At 42.3% G+C, this 18,759-nt stretch overlaps 1 protein-coding gene across 7 annotated transcripts in view; it reads right to left on the bottom strand.

Annotated features, from left to right (window-relative positions):
• Nucleotides 1-18,759, bottom strand: part of UBE4B (ubiquitination factor E4B) — a 121,560-nt gene that overhangs the window by 32,685 nt on the left and 70,116 nt on the right. For all 7 annotated transcript variants that reach the window (XM_045035063.1, XM_023258089.2, XM_023258090.2 and 4 more), the window contains 10 exons: nt 15,771-15,912; nt 14,800-14,900; nt 13,468-13,582; nt 9,931-10,014; nt 7,344-7,400; nt 6,645-6,761; nt 6,448-6,546; nt 5,754-5,867; nt 4,096-4,294; nt 1,057-1,195 (listed from right to left, as the gene is read on the bottom strand). In XM_045035063.1, coding sequence (XP_044890998.1) covers nt 1,057-1,195; nt 4,096-4,294; nt 5,754-5,867; nt 6,448-6,546; nt 6,645-6,761; nt 7,344-7,400; nt 9,931-10,014; nt 13,468-13,582; nt 14,800-14,900; nt 15,771-15,912 — 1,167 coding nt within the window. The remainder of the gene's footprint in view (nt 1-1,056; nt 1,196-4,095; nt 4,295-5,753; nt 5,868-6,447; nt 6,547-6,644; nt 6,762-7,343; nt 7,401-9,930; nt 10,015-13,467; nt 13,583-14,799; nt 14,901-15,770; nt 15,913-18,759) is intronic.

Genomic DNA, 18,759 nt, shown 5'->3' with positions numbered 1-18,759 from the left:
AATGAAGCGGCCACACTGTTATCATTCCAGAGGACCCATTCAAAAATATTTTTGCTTCCTGTTCCTGTGATTTGTTTAGTTGGAGATGTTGGTACACAGGGAGAAATGCTTAGATTAAGAATCTCAACAAGGTCGCCTGGGTGGCTCAGTTGGTTAAGCATCCCAACTTCGGCTCAGGTCGTGATCTCGCGGTCCGTGAGTTCGAGCCCTGCGTTGGGCTCTGTGCTGACAGCTCAGAGCCTGGAGCCCGCTTTGGATTCTGTGTCTCCCTTTCTCTGCCCCTTCCCCAGCTCGCTCTCTCTCTCTCTCTCTCTCTCTCAAAAATAAATAAACATTAAAAAAAAAAAAGAAACTCAACAACGGTGCTGATGAATGTGAAATTGAGGCTACCATCTGGTCATTCTGAATTCTTTATGCCACAAGACAACATGTGAAAAAGAGAATTACATGTAGGCAGGAGTAAATGATCTGGTTTATCAAGGGGAACTAGACTTACTGCTTCAGAGTCCAGGGAGGAAGGAATATGTCTGGAATCCGGGAGATCCTTGAAAGTACCTCCCGGTCAATACCATGACCAATGGAAAGAGTTAATGGACGTCTAGTGACCACGCACCAAGGGTTGAAAACTCTCAGAAGCCAAAGTTTGGGTCACTTCACCACATAAAGAGCTCTGGCTGACCACGGAATGTGGTCATACAGTGTGTACTGTAACGTACATACTCCCCGCACTCAAATCTACTGGTCACCTGGGGCGCCTGGGTGGCTCAGTCGGTCAAGCGGCCGACTTCGGCTCAGGTCATGATCTCACAGTTCGTAAGTTCGAGCCCCGTGTCGGGCTCTGTGCTGACAGCTCAGGGCCTGAAGCCTGCTTCGGATTCTGTGTCTCCCTCTCTCTCTGCACTTCCCCCACTCATGCTCTGCCTCTCTCTCCTTCAAAAATAAATAAACATTAAAAAAAAAAATCAAAAAAAAAATCTACTGGTCACAATGGAACTGCTTGCTCTGCGAGAGCAGTGGTAACTCAGGCGATCCCAGGACATGGATTCAGGCACATACCTATTGAGCTCCCGGATGGCCCGGAGTCTGCGGATGTAGCGACGGCAACTTGGCAGAATAGAGAGGTGGTGGGCGTGCAGGGTAAGAAAAAAGCATTCCGTAGGGAATTTCGGCTCAGAAAATGGAGGCTGATCTCCATCTAGGAAAAATAACATAATTCCCTAAATAAAATCTACTACAAGACTAAATCAGAGAAAAGCACAGTTAAGACAAAATTACACTTGAATTGTCAAGAAGTTTAAGGATGCTTTTTAAAAAGTATAGACCAGGGGCGCCTGGGTGGCGCAGTCGGTTAAGCGTCCGACTTCAGCCAGGTCACGATCTCGCGGTCCGTGAGTTCGAGCCCCGCGTCAGGCTCTGGGCTGATGGCTCAGAGCCTGGAGCCTGTTTCTGATTCTGTGTCTCCCTCTCTCTCTGCCCCTCCCCCGTTCATGCTCCGTCTCTCTCTGTCCCAAAAATAAATAAACATTGAAAAAAAAAAATTAAAAAAAAAAAAAAGTATAGACCAGTTATAAGAGGAACAGAATGCCTGCGAGCTCTGTCCAATGAGTAGGGATTCTGCCCCCCTGCTTGAATGTTTACGTAGATGTACCTCGACAATCTTCTGTTCTGTGTCTTCCTGATGTATTTTATAGAACCATTTCTATTATTCAACACGGATCACACAACATCACCGTAAATCTCAAAATGCTATCAGACTATGTTAATAAGCTACAGATTCCACAGCCATTTCCCCACTGCGGGTACGTTTGTCATTTCTCATTTTTTCTCTAGTATAAATAGTACCTGGAAGATCGACGTACAAAAACTTACGACCTCACCCCACCCCCAGCATTGGGAGCATATTCTAAAATGTAGCATTACTGACAATGACAGTGTTCTAATTTTTGATATAAATCAGAATTCACTAAAGAAACTGATTAAATGCTGTCTATTTCTTCACAAAGTTCCATTCCATCTTATCACTTTGTTTTTGGATAATTTACAGATACACAACCATAACCTGAATTTCTTTCAATTTGTATCTAATTCCTGGAAGTATGTGTATCTTTTCCAAAAAGTGTATTTTATTCCTTAGGTTATATACTGCTTACATTTTTTTTCCCAAACTAAAAGAAAACTGTCTGTTGGTAGCATCTAGCTTGGGCCTTCTACATTTCTAACAATTTTACATTTTGTAAGGCATGATTTTATCAAACAACGACACATATTTTGACCCGTTTTTAAATTTTACATATTCATTTAGTCTCACTCCAGAAAAAGTATATTTACATATTAAGATGCTGTTTATATACATATTGTCTCTGATGATTTGCTTCATTTCTTAAACCATTATAAATTTGTTTTCTTCATGACTGGGTCAAATCCTGTTTGTTTTTTTCCATGTTTTATTTTATATATATATATATAATATATATAATATAGTAATATTAGTTACATTAATAATTAATATTAATATATAAATATTATATAATATATATTTTTTTAATGTTTAACCCTTTGATTCTTCTGGAACTTACTAGTCTATGATATGAGTCCAAGCCTATACCAGTAGCTACTTGTTCAAATCACACTACTCAAATTCTAACTTTATAGGGTGCTTGGGTGGCTCTGTTGGTTAAGTGTTGGACTTCAGCTCAGGTCACTGAACTCACGGTTCGTGGGTTCAAGCCCCGCGTCGGGCTCTGTGTTGACAGCTCAGAGCCTGGAGCCTGCTTCAGATTCTGTGTCTCCCTCTCTCTCTGCCCCGCCCCCAGTCACTCCCTGTCTCTCGCTCTCCAAGATAAATATTAAAAAAATGTTTTTAATAATTAAAAAATACTGTTATTGTTCATCATATACTTTTTTTTTTTAAGGTTTATTTATTCTTGTGAGAGAGAGACAGAACATGAGTGAGGGAGGGACAGAGAGAGGGTGACACAGAATCCAAAGCAGGCTCCAAGCTGTCAGCACAGAGCCTGATGCGGGGCTTAAACTCACGAACCGTGAGAACATGACCTGAGAGGAAGTCGGACCTTTAACCAACTGAGCCACCCAGGTGCCCCTGCTTAATTCTTATTGTAGCTTAAATGTTTTTCTGGAAGGGCACCTGGGTGGCTCAGTTGGTTAAACGTCTGATTTCGGCTTGGGTCATGATTTCATGGTGCGTGAGTTCTAGCCCTGCAACGGGCTCTGTACTGACAGTGCAGAGCCTGCTTGGGATTCTCTCTCTCCCTCTCGCTCTCCCTCAAAATTAAATAAATAAACTTAAAAAACAATGTTCTTCTGGAACATGTGCACACACCTGATCATGACGCTGCCGGGTAAGCATGAAATCTCTCTCCTATTCCATGAACGATTTTATACTATGTGAAAAAATAAATGCCAAAGGGTTTTGACATCTGTCATTGACATGTTTTCTAACAAAGAAATAAGATCAACAATCGTAGCACCTTGAAGATATTCCTATTTTAATACCATCAATTCGTCAAGATCTATGAATATTTCATGAGAACTTTAATTGGTATATGCAAACTCCATATAATAATTAGGTCTCCACTATCATTTTTATTGTATTACTTCTTTTTTGTTTTACTGTGAGTACATTTCCTTCCAGTTGCTCTGTGTTTCTATTCGGGTAAATCAAGAACTTTTTTACTGCATTAATTTTTACTGTGTATCTCTGATTCATAATTTCATCTTCTGGAGAAAAAATAACAATTTGTGAGGAATCACTAGCATCCAAATAAAATAAGTTAAAAACAATTTTTCAGGGGCACCTGGGTGGCTCAGTTGGTTAAGTGACTGACTTCCGCTCAGGTCATGATCTCTTGCTTCGTGAGTTCAAGCCCCGCATTGGGCTCTGTGCTGACAGCTCAGAGCCTGGAGCCTGCTTTGGATTCTGGTTTCCCTCTCTCTTTGCCCCTCTCCTGCTTGCTATCTCTCTCTCTCTCAAAAATAAATAAACATCAAAAAAAAATTTTTTTTTAACAGAAAACAATTTTTCAAATAAAAGGGTGGCGCTTTAACGGTCTAATAATGAACGCGTGCATCACTCACAAAGTTCAGCCAGCCAGTCGTTCACATCCTCCATAGTCGCGTTCACTCTTGTCTCGTCATTAGGAAGAGTAATCCGACACCTTGGGTGGAATATATACGTGGGATCCACCGTCTCTAACTTGATCTTTGTACTTAGCTGCTGCAGCACCCAAAGGAAATTCAGCATGAATCCATCTGTAGATACCAATCTATCATCTGTCTGTGAAATCCAAAAAAAAAAGGGGGGGGGGGATTTAAAACAATGATTTAGATGGAAATTTGGGCACAACTTTATAAGGAGACCAGACATTCACCCCAAAGTCGAAGAGAGGACAAGTATCGTCACCACTGTCATTCTACCAGCAGGAGCTCTTTGGAGTATTAATCATATGTGAAGCATTTTATACATCCTCTCACTGAATCTTCAGAACAGCCCTTGGAAGTCAGTGCCACTGGCATTCCCATTTCACAGACGGGGAAACTAAGGCTCAGAGAAGTTAAGTGACTTGCCCAAGATCCTCAAAATTAATTAAGTAGAAGCACAATATATGTTGCTTCCTTTCTCTTCTTTATTTCCCCCCCCCCCAAGAGCATCAAATCCCTAGTTTTGCTCACTACCATTTGGCTAATCGGTTCTCTGGTCAACATCATTAGCCAAGTCCTGTATCAGTAATAGAATAATTGTAATAATGGTAGTTAACATCCATTGAGTGTCCACGGTGCACCAGGCACTGTTCTAACAGCTTTACAGATACTAAATCCACAGTTAGGTACGATTATTACTCCCGCTTAGCACGTAGGAAACTGAAGCACAGAGAAACAACTATCTAAGGTCCCACCATCAGGTTAGTAAATGGTGGGGCTACGGCAGGAAGCCCAGGCAGTCTCACGCAGTTCTCTAAACTGGTTTCTTCTTCTGAGTAGGAAGGTCACACCTTTCGTTCATTACTTATAAAAAATATAGGAAGGATGCCCTTCTAACTTTTCTACCTTTGCAAAGTCGTCCAAGCCACCAGTCTCCTCACCAGATCTGGTACGCTTATAACCTTGTAACTGGTTGCCTCGGGTCTGCTTCTGTCCCTCCTCCCACAGCACATTTGGTGGCTTCCTTGCCGCAAAAGCCTCCAGTGTTTTCCCATTCCGGTTCTTACCACGTCAGCCCTGGTCTGAGGGAGCCTCTGCCCATCCCGCTAGCCCATGACCCGCCGTTCTCTTTCCTGTACACTCTCAGTCACTGACGTCTGCACGTGTAGCTTGTTCCGAAGCTAGTTCATTCCCACCTTTGGTGCTTCACCCGTGTCTAGAAAACTCTTTTTCCAGCCTTGTAATGGCTGACTTTCACACGAGCCAGGTCTCTGATCACACAGCACCTCCTTAGAAGGGTCTTCCCCACTACCTGATCAAAAATCACTCCCATACCTTCCTCCTGGTACGTCCAGTTACTCTCAATCCCCGACCTTGCTTTACTTGCTTCACAGATTCTAGGACGGCCTGAGATAATATGTTTAGGTGTCTACCATTTAGCTTGGAGAACGTAAGCTCCACAGAGGCAGGAAGCTCTTCTATCTTGCTCGACACTGCGTCTCCATTGGCCAGAACAGTGCCTGGTGCTGTTTCCGAGTAAACACAAGTTAGGTGAATGAATTCCACCAAGAAGTAAAAGTTCTTCGCGGTCCTACCTGCATCTGCGCTTTCTTCATATTGGCATTGACCACAGCTGCCATGTACCCGAGAGCCGCCTCGCGGGTTTCACCATTTAACAAAATACTATGCAGAATCTTGAAGAGCTCTTGCTGAAGTTATTTTTTTAAAGGAAGAAAAAAAATTAAAATTTTACTTTAATAAATTGTTCCTTTTGACCTCGAGAACAGCTAGGCTTCTTCCGCCTTTCTCTCGTCTCCTCCTTCCACTCACGTTAGGAGAAGCTGACTACACGAGGAACAGAAATGCCCAAATTCAACTGTGTCAAGACGATTCGCGTGGAAGCGGATTACGGAGTGGGGGGAAGGAGTTACAGTTGGAATAAAATGGCCTTCGCCGTTTCCTTGAGGGATAGGATCAAAATTACCTTAATGATGCTATCGTTAGCCTAGAATTTTGCTGCTAAAGTTTCAGAACTGAAGACAAGTTAATCTATACTTGGGACACACACTATACTTGGGTCATCAAGGAGTATATGCAAACTAACAGCGCTTGCTCAGTCTCGTATTTTAAAGTCCTGAGGACAAGCTGGAGAGACGGCATGGCCACTAACCTCAGAACCAGTACCCCGTGATGCCACATAGTATTGCAACAGTTCTCATTCAGGGCACAGGTTACTGACATGCAACTTCTCTTTCACTCATCCTTTGAATGCAATTTTCAAACACCTACCCTTCCCAGCTCCAAGTAGTGCTGCAGTGATTGGCTAACCACGCGAGTGTTTTCCAGGGTAATGGCAGGCCCTGAGAAATATTTCTCAACCACCTTAGCCTGGAAAGAGAAGGAAAAAATTCAACCCATACACAACATACATTTAGGCAGGGATCTCAACAGAAGAGCAGCCGACTGCAAATGGCCACCGTACTTACATCATCTTCTGCAAAGACTGAGAAACTGAAGAAAGCCCCCAAATAAGAGAGTCTCTGCAGCTCCCGCCCAGAGCCAGGGCTTAAGGATTTAGGCAACCACAACGGCAAAGAAGCAACCTACGTTTAAAAAAAAAAAAAAAAAAGGGAAGAAGCGAATCAAGCTGCTAAGTCGGCAAGTGAGGGGGAAAACGTAAGGAACAGAGTTCTCCCCAGCCAACCTGTTCAGCTGGCTCTCAGCCACCAGTACGACGGCTGACAGCTAACACACAAAAACCCAAAGCTCACAATGTGCTAGGAACCCCGTTGGTATTTTCTCGTCTCCGATGGAGGAGGAGAAGCCTCCAACCCCTCTACGTTTTTACAAGATAGTCTCTGAACTTTTATGTTTCAAGAAGCTCTTCGACAGAGTTCAGACGAGCTACTCTTCCACTCTCAAAGGCCAGGTCAAGTTTTCCATAGGACTTGCTTGCCTAGTTGCACCATACTTCTACAGAAACCACAAAAGAAGATAAATGACATGATCCCAGGCAGTAACGTGCAGGGTTAACTGACTGAACCGCTGCGAGCCGCCCCGGACGTGCTACCTACATCTCATCTAAATGTCCTCTCAGCGATGTCTTTCAGATAATGTTACTCAAGGGAGATCTTCTGAGTTAGACATCCCCCGAATATATGAAAGTCCGTTAGGAAGGCACTCACCAAATTGCACACAGGGTGTGTCTTCCCAAACTTGGTTTCACAGAGCTCACCTAAAGCCTAGAAATAAGATCAGAAAGGGTCGCTTAAGCATATTTCACCTTAAACTGACTGCCACGTGTAATATCAAGGCACAGCTTTAATGCTGCTATAAATTTATATGCATTCCTTCCAAAACACTAACAGCTTCACTGCTTTTCTGATGAACCAGTTAATTCCCGCTCAATGTAAAAACTTCAGATAAAACAGAAATATAAAATGAAGCTAAGAATCATTCATAAACTTTACCCTCTATCGATATCTTAGTTAATAGCTTGCCAGAGATATTTCTGTGAATACACACGGAGATAAATGTGTATATTTTTATAAAAAAATGATGTTTTCACTTAACATCTCTCCATGTCAAAAAAGACATGCTTCGTAAACTTTAGATGACTACTCTTTCCACTGCTAATTGGCACTACAACTAATTACAATCTAATAAGCAACCAAATTCAGAACATATTTAAAACTATTACATGGAAAAAAAAAAATAAAAGTATTACATGGCTTCAAGATCTCTGATGTTTTTGAGAACTCCAATACTTTCCTTTGGAGCTCCAATCATTCTCACATTAGGGAAGCAGGAAAAATTGTTTTTAGGGGCATGAACACAGTTTAACATGGCCATAGGATTCCAATCAAATGCTACTTTAACAGTGAGCTTAATCTTCTGTGATTTGAAGAGAGCTACACAAGTTGCTAAACCAGTCAATGGAAGCTTCTGAGTCGACGCACTTAGGCGCCGATGTGCCTCGAGGTGCCACTGAGGCTCAGAGAGCTACCGCAAAGGAAAAGCTCTCAGTGCCTGGCGCAGGGGTTCCCACATGATGCTGCACAAGAGGATCACCTGGGAAGCCGGAAAAGCCCAATGCCAGGCCCCACCCTCACCACACCCATGATGGGGGGAACCACGGCTAGGAGCCGGGTGGCGGTATTTTTTGAAGATCCCCCATTGATTCCAGGGTACGGCAACGCAGGGATGCGCTGAGCCAGAGAATAATCACGATTGTTTCTGATTCTAGCTGCAGCGGTCTTCCTCTTCCTGCCCCCATTGTCCTTCCTTGCACCGCACTCTCATGGCCATCCGAGCAGCACTAATGGTATAAAAGCAAACTATTGTCTGTCATAATGGAGGCCTTTGTCTTTTGACCAAGAACGTTTTGTTGATATCTGACACTAAAAGCTCCTTACCGAAACATCAAGCCACATCAGTCCCCAACAGAAAAGCCCACAGTTCCATGAAGGAACATTTACATAATAGTGATAATTAATGTGCACTCATTTCATCACTGACCTCAAACAATCAGATGATCTCACTTCCCTTTATCTGGCACAGACAGGAAAGTGCATAAGGATGAACAGAATTTTATTAGAAACTTGAATAGCATGTGCAGTGGAAAGAGCCTTGACATGTAGCCATTCAAAGTTATTTTTAAAACTAAGAATTCCCATTTCACCTTCTGATTTCCCAGCACTTAAGACTTATAGCTCAGTTTTGATTAAGCACACATACTAAAATCGATGTATTAAAAGAGATAATTGCACCCCTCGTGTACCGCTCCGTGTTAGCATTTATCACGGTGTGATTATCTGATTGTGCTGTCGTGGACTTGAGTTTTGCAGTAGGTCAGGAGCAACTAGCAGAGGGGCACCTTGTCTAAGCAGCCCCGGTATCTGGCACAGAATAGGTCCTCGGTGGGTACCGAGTTAACGGGAAAATGGAATTAAGTCAGTAGGAAGAATGAGTAAAAGGAACAACTCCAGTAAAAATATCAGTGTAACCAGGGCCTTGGCTTACACAAGGTTGTATTTATTCATAGAGTTGGGTCGTTTCGTATTTTGATCCTTTTTCCTTCACATTTCTAGAGTGAAAAATAGACATCAGGGTAGTTTTCTCCAAAAATTTCCAAGAAGCAAATTCAGAGAAGAGCCTCCCCCGCCCCCGCCTTTTTTTTCTACCTGGTTCTAGCTGTTTTCACAACAATCAAGGCCCTCAATGGGAATCTGGAGGAAAGTTCTGTCCATGACTCAACGCTTGCTCTTAAGTACCTTACACAGACGAGCAGATCTGTCTCCCACATGAAGCTTGAAGGGAACGGGAAAGATAAACAAGCAAACTACTGAGGCTTTTCCGTAGAAGTCACTACACAAAGTTGGACTAGTTTTCCTAGTACAGCTCTACCTTCTTATTTGAATTTGTAATAGCTTTTTTAAATTTTTTCAGTAACAAAATTTCGTTGCAGTTATTATATGCCTGTTAGGAGAATCAGAAGGACACCGCCCAGAATTGTCATTTTCATAAGCTACGCTAGAAGGGGAAGTGCATTTTAAGGGTGCGTCCCCGACTCCTGTCTAGGGCTCGGATGGGCGCAACACGTCCCAGCGCTAAAACTCTCTTCACAGCAAACACCGCAAGGCCAACACAACGCTTTCATGTTTTAAATGTGAAAACAAGGTTAATCGCGGACCTGAAAGAAAAGTGTGCGTTAAAATAATCTGGAAGAAAAGCATCTAATGAATGGCTTAAAGAAAAAGAGCCAAGTTTTACCATGAGGGGGTATTTAAAGTAGTCACTATCGAGGGAGCACTCTTTGGCAGCGAGAGCCAGGCCTTGTAAAATGGGGATAAAGATCTGTAAGAAAAAAAATAAATCAGAACTGTAAGTTCAGGAAAACATAAGCACAGGACGCATGTTAAATAAAGTGCCAAATCTGAATGCCCAAGCATTTCCACCTTCCCCAGGGAAAACCTGTTTTGTTTATAAAGGGGTCTAGTATCTAGCCATGGCATGTGGTTCTGTCCTTCGACGAGGCTAACCATAAAGTAATATAGCTGAATTTTCCAGAAGTAACAGGATTCGGTGAGTCCTAATTCTCTGGCAGGACTCCGAGGGACTCAGCGGAAACTCACAATTTTCGAGCCTCTTCCAGGAGTCCCCAAGGGGTCCTCACCTTATCAACTCACTTCTGTCCATCTCAGCAATGAACAGGTTTCTGATTACCAAGCACCTATAATCTGTACAGAAGCTACACTAAATGTTCCAATATTTTCCCAGCTCTATCAGTATTTTGAAAAAGTCCTTGCTGCCGCTCTCCCACCTCCATCTGATTCTTCTCATCTCTCCCTATTTATTTTGAAGAGAACAAGAAAAATAAACCTGTAATGGATCTTATTATCGTGATATTAACTTTAATTATGCAGAGTAAAAAGACGGTTGATAAATGTTGAAAATATAAAAGAAAACTTTAGATTAGAATGACTTACCTCCATGTGTGGTATAATTAATACAATAACGTGAGATCAGAGCTTAAGGAGGGCACCTATGTTTATTTTTACACATTTATCACTAATGCCAGGGCACATTATCACCATGTAAGATCTGCTCAGTACAACTCATCTTCAAATGTCACAATGCGCCCACTGATTGACACGCTTAGGGAGTTGGCCGGGATTCCAGACTAATAACATTAAGTAGAAAATGGTATAAACAACAGCTGACAATCCAAATGCCAACAAGCTGAAATGGGAGTATTCTATCCAGCCACTAGAAAATCTGACAAATTCCCTCTCCTACTAATTTCGTCCCATTGTATCAAGCAGTTTCATTTAAGGAGCACAGGATTAAAAAAAAAAAAAAAAAAAGTACCCTGGATTACAAAGTGCCTGTGGAGTGTCTTGAGATAAAAAGACAGCTCTGGAAAAGATGGTTCTAGTTTCTGCAACTCAAACTATCAGGGTAGAAGTAACGTACTGTTGGAAGCTAGCTAAACACGGACAGGTAAAGCTTAGGTGTGGGGTCGGGGAAATGACAAAATTACAATCAAGAAAAAAACAAAACTGAAGTTCCCAAATCACCAAAAATAAATTTCACAACTGGTCACTAGAAAACTCTCAAACTTTTCCCCCAGAATGCTATCGTATTTATCCTTCTAGTAGAGTTATCTTTTTCTGCAGGTAGGATTTAATTTACGGTAGACAAGGTATTATTAGGTATAATATTTTTTAAATAGTCAAGCATTATGGTATTTGTGACTTATGTATTTTTATTTTTATTTTTTGATGGATTTTATGTATGGTATATGTGTGGTGTTTATGCGGTATATGTTTGTTGGTGATTCAAAGTCCACTCACTCATCACTTATTTCTCTCTAGAAAAAATACAAGGTAACTTGTAACAGAAGAAGTGTTCGAGATTGAGTGGCAGAAAAGGCATCAGAATGCTGTGATTAAAAAGCAATAGTGGTTGCACAACATTGTGAATGTTCTAAATGCCACTGAATTGGTTAATTTTATGTTATGGGAATTTCATCTCAATTAAAAAAAAAAGAGGTCACTGCGTTAACTCTGTGTAAGTTTCTTTAGAATAAAATAGGCACAGTACCCCTGTCAGCTGATCACTGGGCTGATGTTATACCTTTCTATTTTTATTGAATGTTTTTTAAAGTTTATTTATTTATTTTGAGAGAGAGGGTATGTGTGAGTGCAGAGGCGGGGCAGAGAGAGAGGGAGAGAGAGAATCCCAAGCAGGCTCTGCACGGTCAGCATAGAGCCCCTCACAGGGCTTGAACTCGTGAATCGTGAGACCATGACTTGAGCCGAAACCAAGAGTCGGACGTTTAACTGACTGAGCCCCCCCGCCACGCCCTTGATCACTGGGCTGGTTTCATATAGCTAAAGCTACTCTGGGTTCCTCAGATGAGGTCTCGTAGAAGAGGAAAAGGAATCTAATTAGTGCACACTGCACACACACCAGAGTGTGTGCTTGAACCTCGCGAGACAGCTATTTATTTTCAACAGAGTTTGCTTACCTTTCTAGAGAAGGAAAGCTCACTATGCTGCGTTAAGTATTCCTGCAAGTCAACAAGACCATCATCCAAGGAAAGTACTCGAGGAATTCTAGACACATCCAAGGAAAGTACTCGAGGAATTCCAGACATAGTCACAATACTAACTGGGAGCTTGGCTCCCGGATTCATCCTTTACTAATATTTGGGAAGCTGGTAAAACACAATTCCTGAGATTTCAAAGGCCTTAAAATTAATAGTGACAAATAATACTAGGTATTCAAATAGATGACAAGGAATCCTATCAATGACAGCTACTCTTTCAGGATCACACAGTCTACTGTAAGAAAATGTCTTAAAAATCCCTCCATCAAGGGATGTGGCTTGTGTGAAAGTTGCTGTGGCAAAGTGTTCACAACACAGGCCGGAAAACAACCACCAAAAGCGATGCCAAAGTTTCACCATGAAGAGACCTTTGAGGCTAAATAAATAGCTTTATTACAAAATATCCCCTATCTGCATTTCCACTTGACTTCACACAGCGAGATATAAAAACTGTATGACTACTTAATGAGAGAAGTCATTAGCAAGACATGAGATCTCATTCCCAGTTTAGTGGTGAGAAGACAGAAGATTCTATGGGTGCGCAGACTGCCACAGAGCTAATTTAGTCACTGACTTACTGCTCTTTTTCTGTAAACTCAGAGAACTAATTTCCAATATGACTCAACCGGCAAACGCACATTGTGTCTCATGCTACCTCTCGGTATTCTTGTGTTAAAAGAGCCTTGGAATCGGGGACTGGGCCTGCTAGTGCTTCCCTCCCATGGCACTAACACACTGTTTAAAACACTCAATGCTTGGCTGACTGAGGTGGACAAATGATTGGAACAATGAAGCTGTCAATCCAATCATCTCAAGAGAGAAAGCGTCCGACTTCGGCTCAGGTCACGATCCTGCGGTTCACAAGTTCGAGCCCCGCGTCAGGCTCTGTGCTGACAGCATGGAGTATGCTTCAGATTCTGTGTCTCCCTCTCTCTCTGCCCGGCTTCCCTGCTCATACTCCAAGTATCTCTCTCAAAAATAAATAAAACATTAAAAAAGAAAGAAAGAAAGAAAGAAAGAAAGAAAGAAAGCAAGCAAGCAAGCAAGCAAGCAAGCAAGCTCGAGTAGAGCTCTCTGAGCAAATAATGCATGCAGATCACAGTCAGAAATAGAAGTTTCCAATACATGGTGCCTTTAGAAATCAGCACAGGAGCTCCTCGGCTAAAAGCTTCGGTAACGAACTCACAAACCCTCACCTGCTTGAACACTTCTTCATCCTGGTGAGTGGTTCTCACCAGCTCCTGCATGAAGCCATACGGGAGATTCCGGCACAGCATATACGGCACCAGGAAGGACGGCTGGAGCACGGACCTGCCAACCCACAAAAAGACAAGGACTGTGATGGCTCAGCTCCTCACTGGGTGACAACACGGCACACGGGCTGTCACGTCAGCGGAAGGGTCCGGTCAAAAGTCAAACTTGGAATCTCCCAAATACTCTACGTAACGGTTTTAGGCAAAAGATCACCTTTCCTATTGTTAATAATCCCTTTTTGGTCTTTTTAACGAGAGACTATGGAAAGTTTCAAAGAATCCATGTTTTCCTACATTCAACCCTTTAAAAATAAAGCAGTACCCCCAAAAAGGAAGCCTTATATATCTCTTTTACTTGTTTATGGCTCATCCAGTTGAAAAGAAAAGATCAGCAGTAGCTGAGGACTTTTCAAAAACTCTTATTAATTTTAATAGAATTTTTTTTTTTTTATGTTTTGGTACATGTTTACATGTTTAACCACTTCCTCCTCCTTCTTCTCTTTTGTTTGTTTTTTTGTTTTTCAAGTTTATTTATTTATCTCTACACCCAACATGGGGCTGAAACCCACGAGTCTGAGATCCAGAGTGTATGCTCCACTGACTAAGCCAACCAGGCACCCCCTTCCTTTTCCTTCTTTGTGACAAGTTTCAAAAACATATGGTTATGGTACAGAAAATAACAGAACAACATCCACAACAAATAAATGTTGTAACTTTGCCACTCTTAACTTAGATATTTCTGCATCATGTTTCCTTCAGATATTTTTCAGAAAATACATGAAATCTGCAAATACTTTTTATTGAACTATATTGAACCTTTATGGGACCCTCAGAAACAACCAGTGAATAATGTAGTATACTTTGGTGATTCCCCAATTAACTATTCTACCATTTTTGTTTATTACTGAATAACAGAAAGCGATTGTATGATATACAGAAAGCGATGACCTACACACTTTTCCAAGTACCTCCCCTGATTTCAAGCAGCTGCTGTTAAACTAAATACTCATTTCCTGCCTTGACGTTGACATATTTCAACAATGGTCCATAAAGAAAGCAGACAGAGAGTGGCTTGTTTTCTTTTCACACTGTTTCAGAGAAGGGAAGGGACCTCAGCGGTCACCTAGTCAAAGTGACCTCAACAAAGTCACCACTTTTGTTTTACAGGTGAGAGGGCGCATTATCCAAGGTGGTGCAAGGTGGCTGGGCAGCCTGATGTCCGCTGATGCACAGGGTCCTCTCCCTGTTAACAGGAGCAAGTACGGTTCTGCCCACCTTGGCTGTGTGAGGGAACCTTGTAGAACTAGCGCGGTGTGGGATATGCACTGTGAGCGGATGTTGCTCAGAAGCTGGCTGACCGCTGGCTGGCTGCACATCTGAAATGAAAGGCGCAGGTTAGGGCTGCACAAACAAACAAAAGAATGCTGTACTGCTGAAAATTGACAAGAGTCAGAAGAGATCGATCTCCAGGAAACGGCATGTTTTTTTCTTGCTTTACTCACAATGAACCAACCAGAGTAACCCTATCCTCCAAGTGTGCTGCCTCCGCTGAAATCTATGGTCAGAGAAGAAAGAGCAGAAGTGCGGGGTGACCAATGGGGGACCGCACAGATGTGGGCATGCTCTCTGCTTTTGCTATGGTGACGAGCAACAAAGCCCGGGGAAGCCCTTCACAAGCATAACTAACAGGTGGACAAGAGGACTAGTTTGGAAAACTAGAAGCAGACAGTGAACTGGGAAGGAAATAATAATAGAGTCTGCACGAAACAGCAGAGAAAGTATAGCTTCCAGAATTTAAAGCCAATTTTGTAATTTTTATGTGATTATGGACAATTAATGTCCCTGAGGTTCGTGTGCTTACCGAGACAATAAAACAACACCCAACCTCACACAGTGTTGGCACTCCATAAATGCGGGTGACTATTACATTTGCAACAGGCTCTCGGAAATTATCAGGGAAATTGTAATTATCAGAATTATCGTAAGTCGCTGGTGGCAATGGCACTTGCCCCCATCACTTCTTCCTTCCACTAGAATGTGAGTTCCGTGAAGGTAGGGATCTCTGTCTGTTCTGTTCCCTAATATACCTCGAGCTCCTGGTCCGGTGCCTGGAGCATATTGCATGCTTGAGAACCATTTTCCTGACCGAATAAATGAATGTTCCTTGGAAGGGCGGGAGGGATGATTATTTATCAAAAAATAACCAGGTTTTTGTGGGTTTCTGAAATGCATCTATTTCATATTACCTTTGGTGCTTTTTTTTCCTCTATTCCAACTCGGTCAAAACACTCGATGAGGTAGTTCAGCATGTCTGTCTCCTTGCAGGTCTCGATGGTGAAATGGTCACTGTAGGAATCCCAAGTACCTGTCCCACCAGAGGCTCCCAAACTTTGGAGAAGAGAAAAGAAAATCGATGATTCTTATCTCTTCTCGGAATCGATTATTTTTGCTAGAGTCTGCATTTCTGTAGCAGAAAGCCTGTTAGGATCCCTGCACCCAGGACAAAACACAGACACCCATGCAGCCAAGCCTGGAGCTGACCTCTGATTTCACCTGCTCCAAGGCCAACAGCAGTAACTCTTAGTAAACATTTCACTGACCTAAGAAGACAGTTGGATCAGAAATCCGACTTCTTATCTTTTTGGGAACGGCAGCTTACGAAGCCAGGAGGGCTAAGAACTGCCACCGTGTGCCAGGCATCTGAAGGGATGTCACATGTACTAAAACCAAGCTGGCTGGCTCCACTCGGGCACACTGGTAAGTTGAAACCAGACTATGCTACTGCTGTGATCAAACGCTTCGGGAGTGAAGCGACAAAGACTAACAGAATACTCCCCGTGACTTCTGCCATAAATCTCAAAGGCCTTCACCCACCATTTGGCAATAGGACCAGAAAAGGAAATCTGTCCAGTGAGAGAAGCAAACATAAAAGTATTCGTTATGAACACAAAGACTTCCAAAACTTTCAGCGACAGAGGCAAGGGAGTACAGTAAAAAACAAACGAAACAAAAATCCTGCACTAGGAGTATCCAAACTTGGGTTGGATCCCAGCCGTACTGCTTGCTGATTGCCCGAGCCTAGAACCAACCCCATCCCATCAGCAGCGAGGCTTGAAGTGAGAGCAAGCGGAAGCGTTTTGTAAATCAGAAGCAGGATACAACACGAAGCACTTATGATTGGTCGTAACTATTCTCTGAGACCAACGCCAAACACTGTCTCAGGGGTTGGGTGCGAGGAAACTAAAGAACAGATCGTCCATCAGCAAGTCACATACCAAATCTGATGTTTGACTCACAGATTTATTTGATCCCCACACAAAAGGCACACGGAGAGTAATCACGGCACAGGGAGAGGGCAGAAATTTGGAGGTGAAAAGAAAATGAGAAAAGATAAACTTAGCCCCCAAAATTATATAGGAAAGATGATAGAGGATGGGAAAAAGATCGCAAACTGGAGACCCAGCCTCCTTCAACTGGGGCAGACAATTAAAGGCTAGAAACCCACAGGACCAACAGGGGTTGAGATATAAACAATACGCTATGCAGACAGGTGCATATATATACATAACTAATTTTGGAATATATATGTGATTGACCTTAGAATTTCAGAAAAATCCAGTTGATCCTTGAACAACACAGGGATTAGGGATGCCACTTCCATGCATTTAACTTTTGACACCCCCAAAACTTTGCTAACAGCCTACTATTGACCAGAAGTCTTACCAACAACAAAGCAGTCGATTAACATGTCATTTTGTATGTGTATTATATACTGTATCCTTACAGCATATTCTTAAGTATTACTCTTAAGCTAGAGAAAAGAAAATATTAAGAAAATCATAGGGAAAATACATTTGAGGTATACCATACTGTATTTACCAAAAAAATCCACACATACGTGGGTCAAACCCTGTTGCTGAAGGGTCAAGTGGATACATAACTGACCTTGGAATGAAAGTATGATATTAACGCTAAAAAGATGAAAACAATGCCAGTTTTAAATCCAAGGCTTTCAGCCCAGAGTCTACAAATCTGAATTCCTACAACCTACTCTACAAGTCTGACAGAAGGGAAGGAAATAGAAAGCAATGGGAGAAAAAAAAAGAAAAAAAAGCAACCATAAGAACAAAACAGAAAAACCCACCCACAAATATAATATAAATATAAGAGATGAATCCCCAGAAGGAGAAAGGAGAAAAAGAGCTATTTTCTTTTTTTATAGATATATTTTTAATGTTTATTTCTGAGAGCGAGAGAGACACAGAGTGTGAGCAGGGGAGGGACAGAGGGAGAAGGAAACACCGAATCTGAAGCAGGCTCCAGGCTCTGAGCTGTCGGCACAGAGCCCGATACGGGGCTTGAACTCACAAGCCGTGAGATCATGACCTGAGCCGAAGTCGGATGCTTAACCGACTGAGCCCCCCAGGCGCCCGAGAGCTATTTCCGTTACTGCACCATTTTAGTTTCAAACTAACTGCAATTCTTTCTTCTTCTGTCTGATGTTGGTGACTCAGTGACTAGGTTATTCCCTGTGCTTCCAAAGATGAACTTTACCAACACAGGCTTTACCTACACACAACTAAGGCTAATCTTCCTTTGAGTGGCTCTTGTGGAAGAGAATGAAAACAGACGATCCTCCTGTTTAAAATGAAAAAGTTCAACTATACAATTTCCTTGGTAACGAGACCCAAAATTTTCACGTTTTTACATTTCTGAAATGAAAAGCACCTCATATTTGATGTCGACAGGCTCTTGCCAGTTGCAAGGGGTCAGTGTGACCCAGTTCACATGGAGTCATGCACTGACACTGGGTGCTGTGGGTTCCATTCTTAGCCAACGCTTGCCATTTAATTTTAACTTAAATGTGAACACCTCAAAGCCAGCTGAGGTATCTCCACGACGATCTCGCTAAGATCATGAAAAGCAACAGTGTATGTAGAAGATCGCTGGTCTTACGCCAAGCAATGCGAACAAAGGCGCTCAGAATACATGAGAGAATGTTCAAAGCTAAAAGAGGCGGCTACGTTTTGGTGATCATCGGTCAGACCCCAAGTGACACTTCAGTTGACTTTTTAAGAAGAGAGGAAGACCAAAAAGTGAAACAAAATTTGACCAAACTGGAACTGTAGAGAAAACTCCAGTACTTGTCCATATATTACAAATTTTAGAATCAATCCTAAAGTAAACCATGACCCTAGCAGGAAAGGCAGCCAGTCCCAACAATGCTACACAGAG

Source organism: Felis catus, chromosome C1 (genome assembly GCF_018350175.1).
Source record: "Felis catus isolate Fca126 chromosome C1, F.catus_Fca126_mat1.0, whole genome shotgun sequence".
In the NCBI taxonomy this organism is placed as follows: Eukaryota; Metazoa; Chordata; class Mammalia; order Carnivora; family Felidae; genus Felis; species Felis catus.
This window is presented reverse-complemented; position numbering and strand designations above follow the sequence as displayed.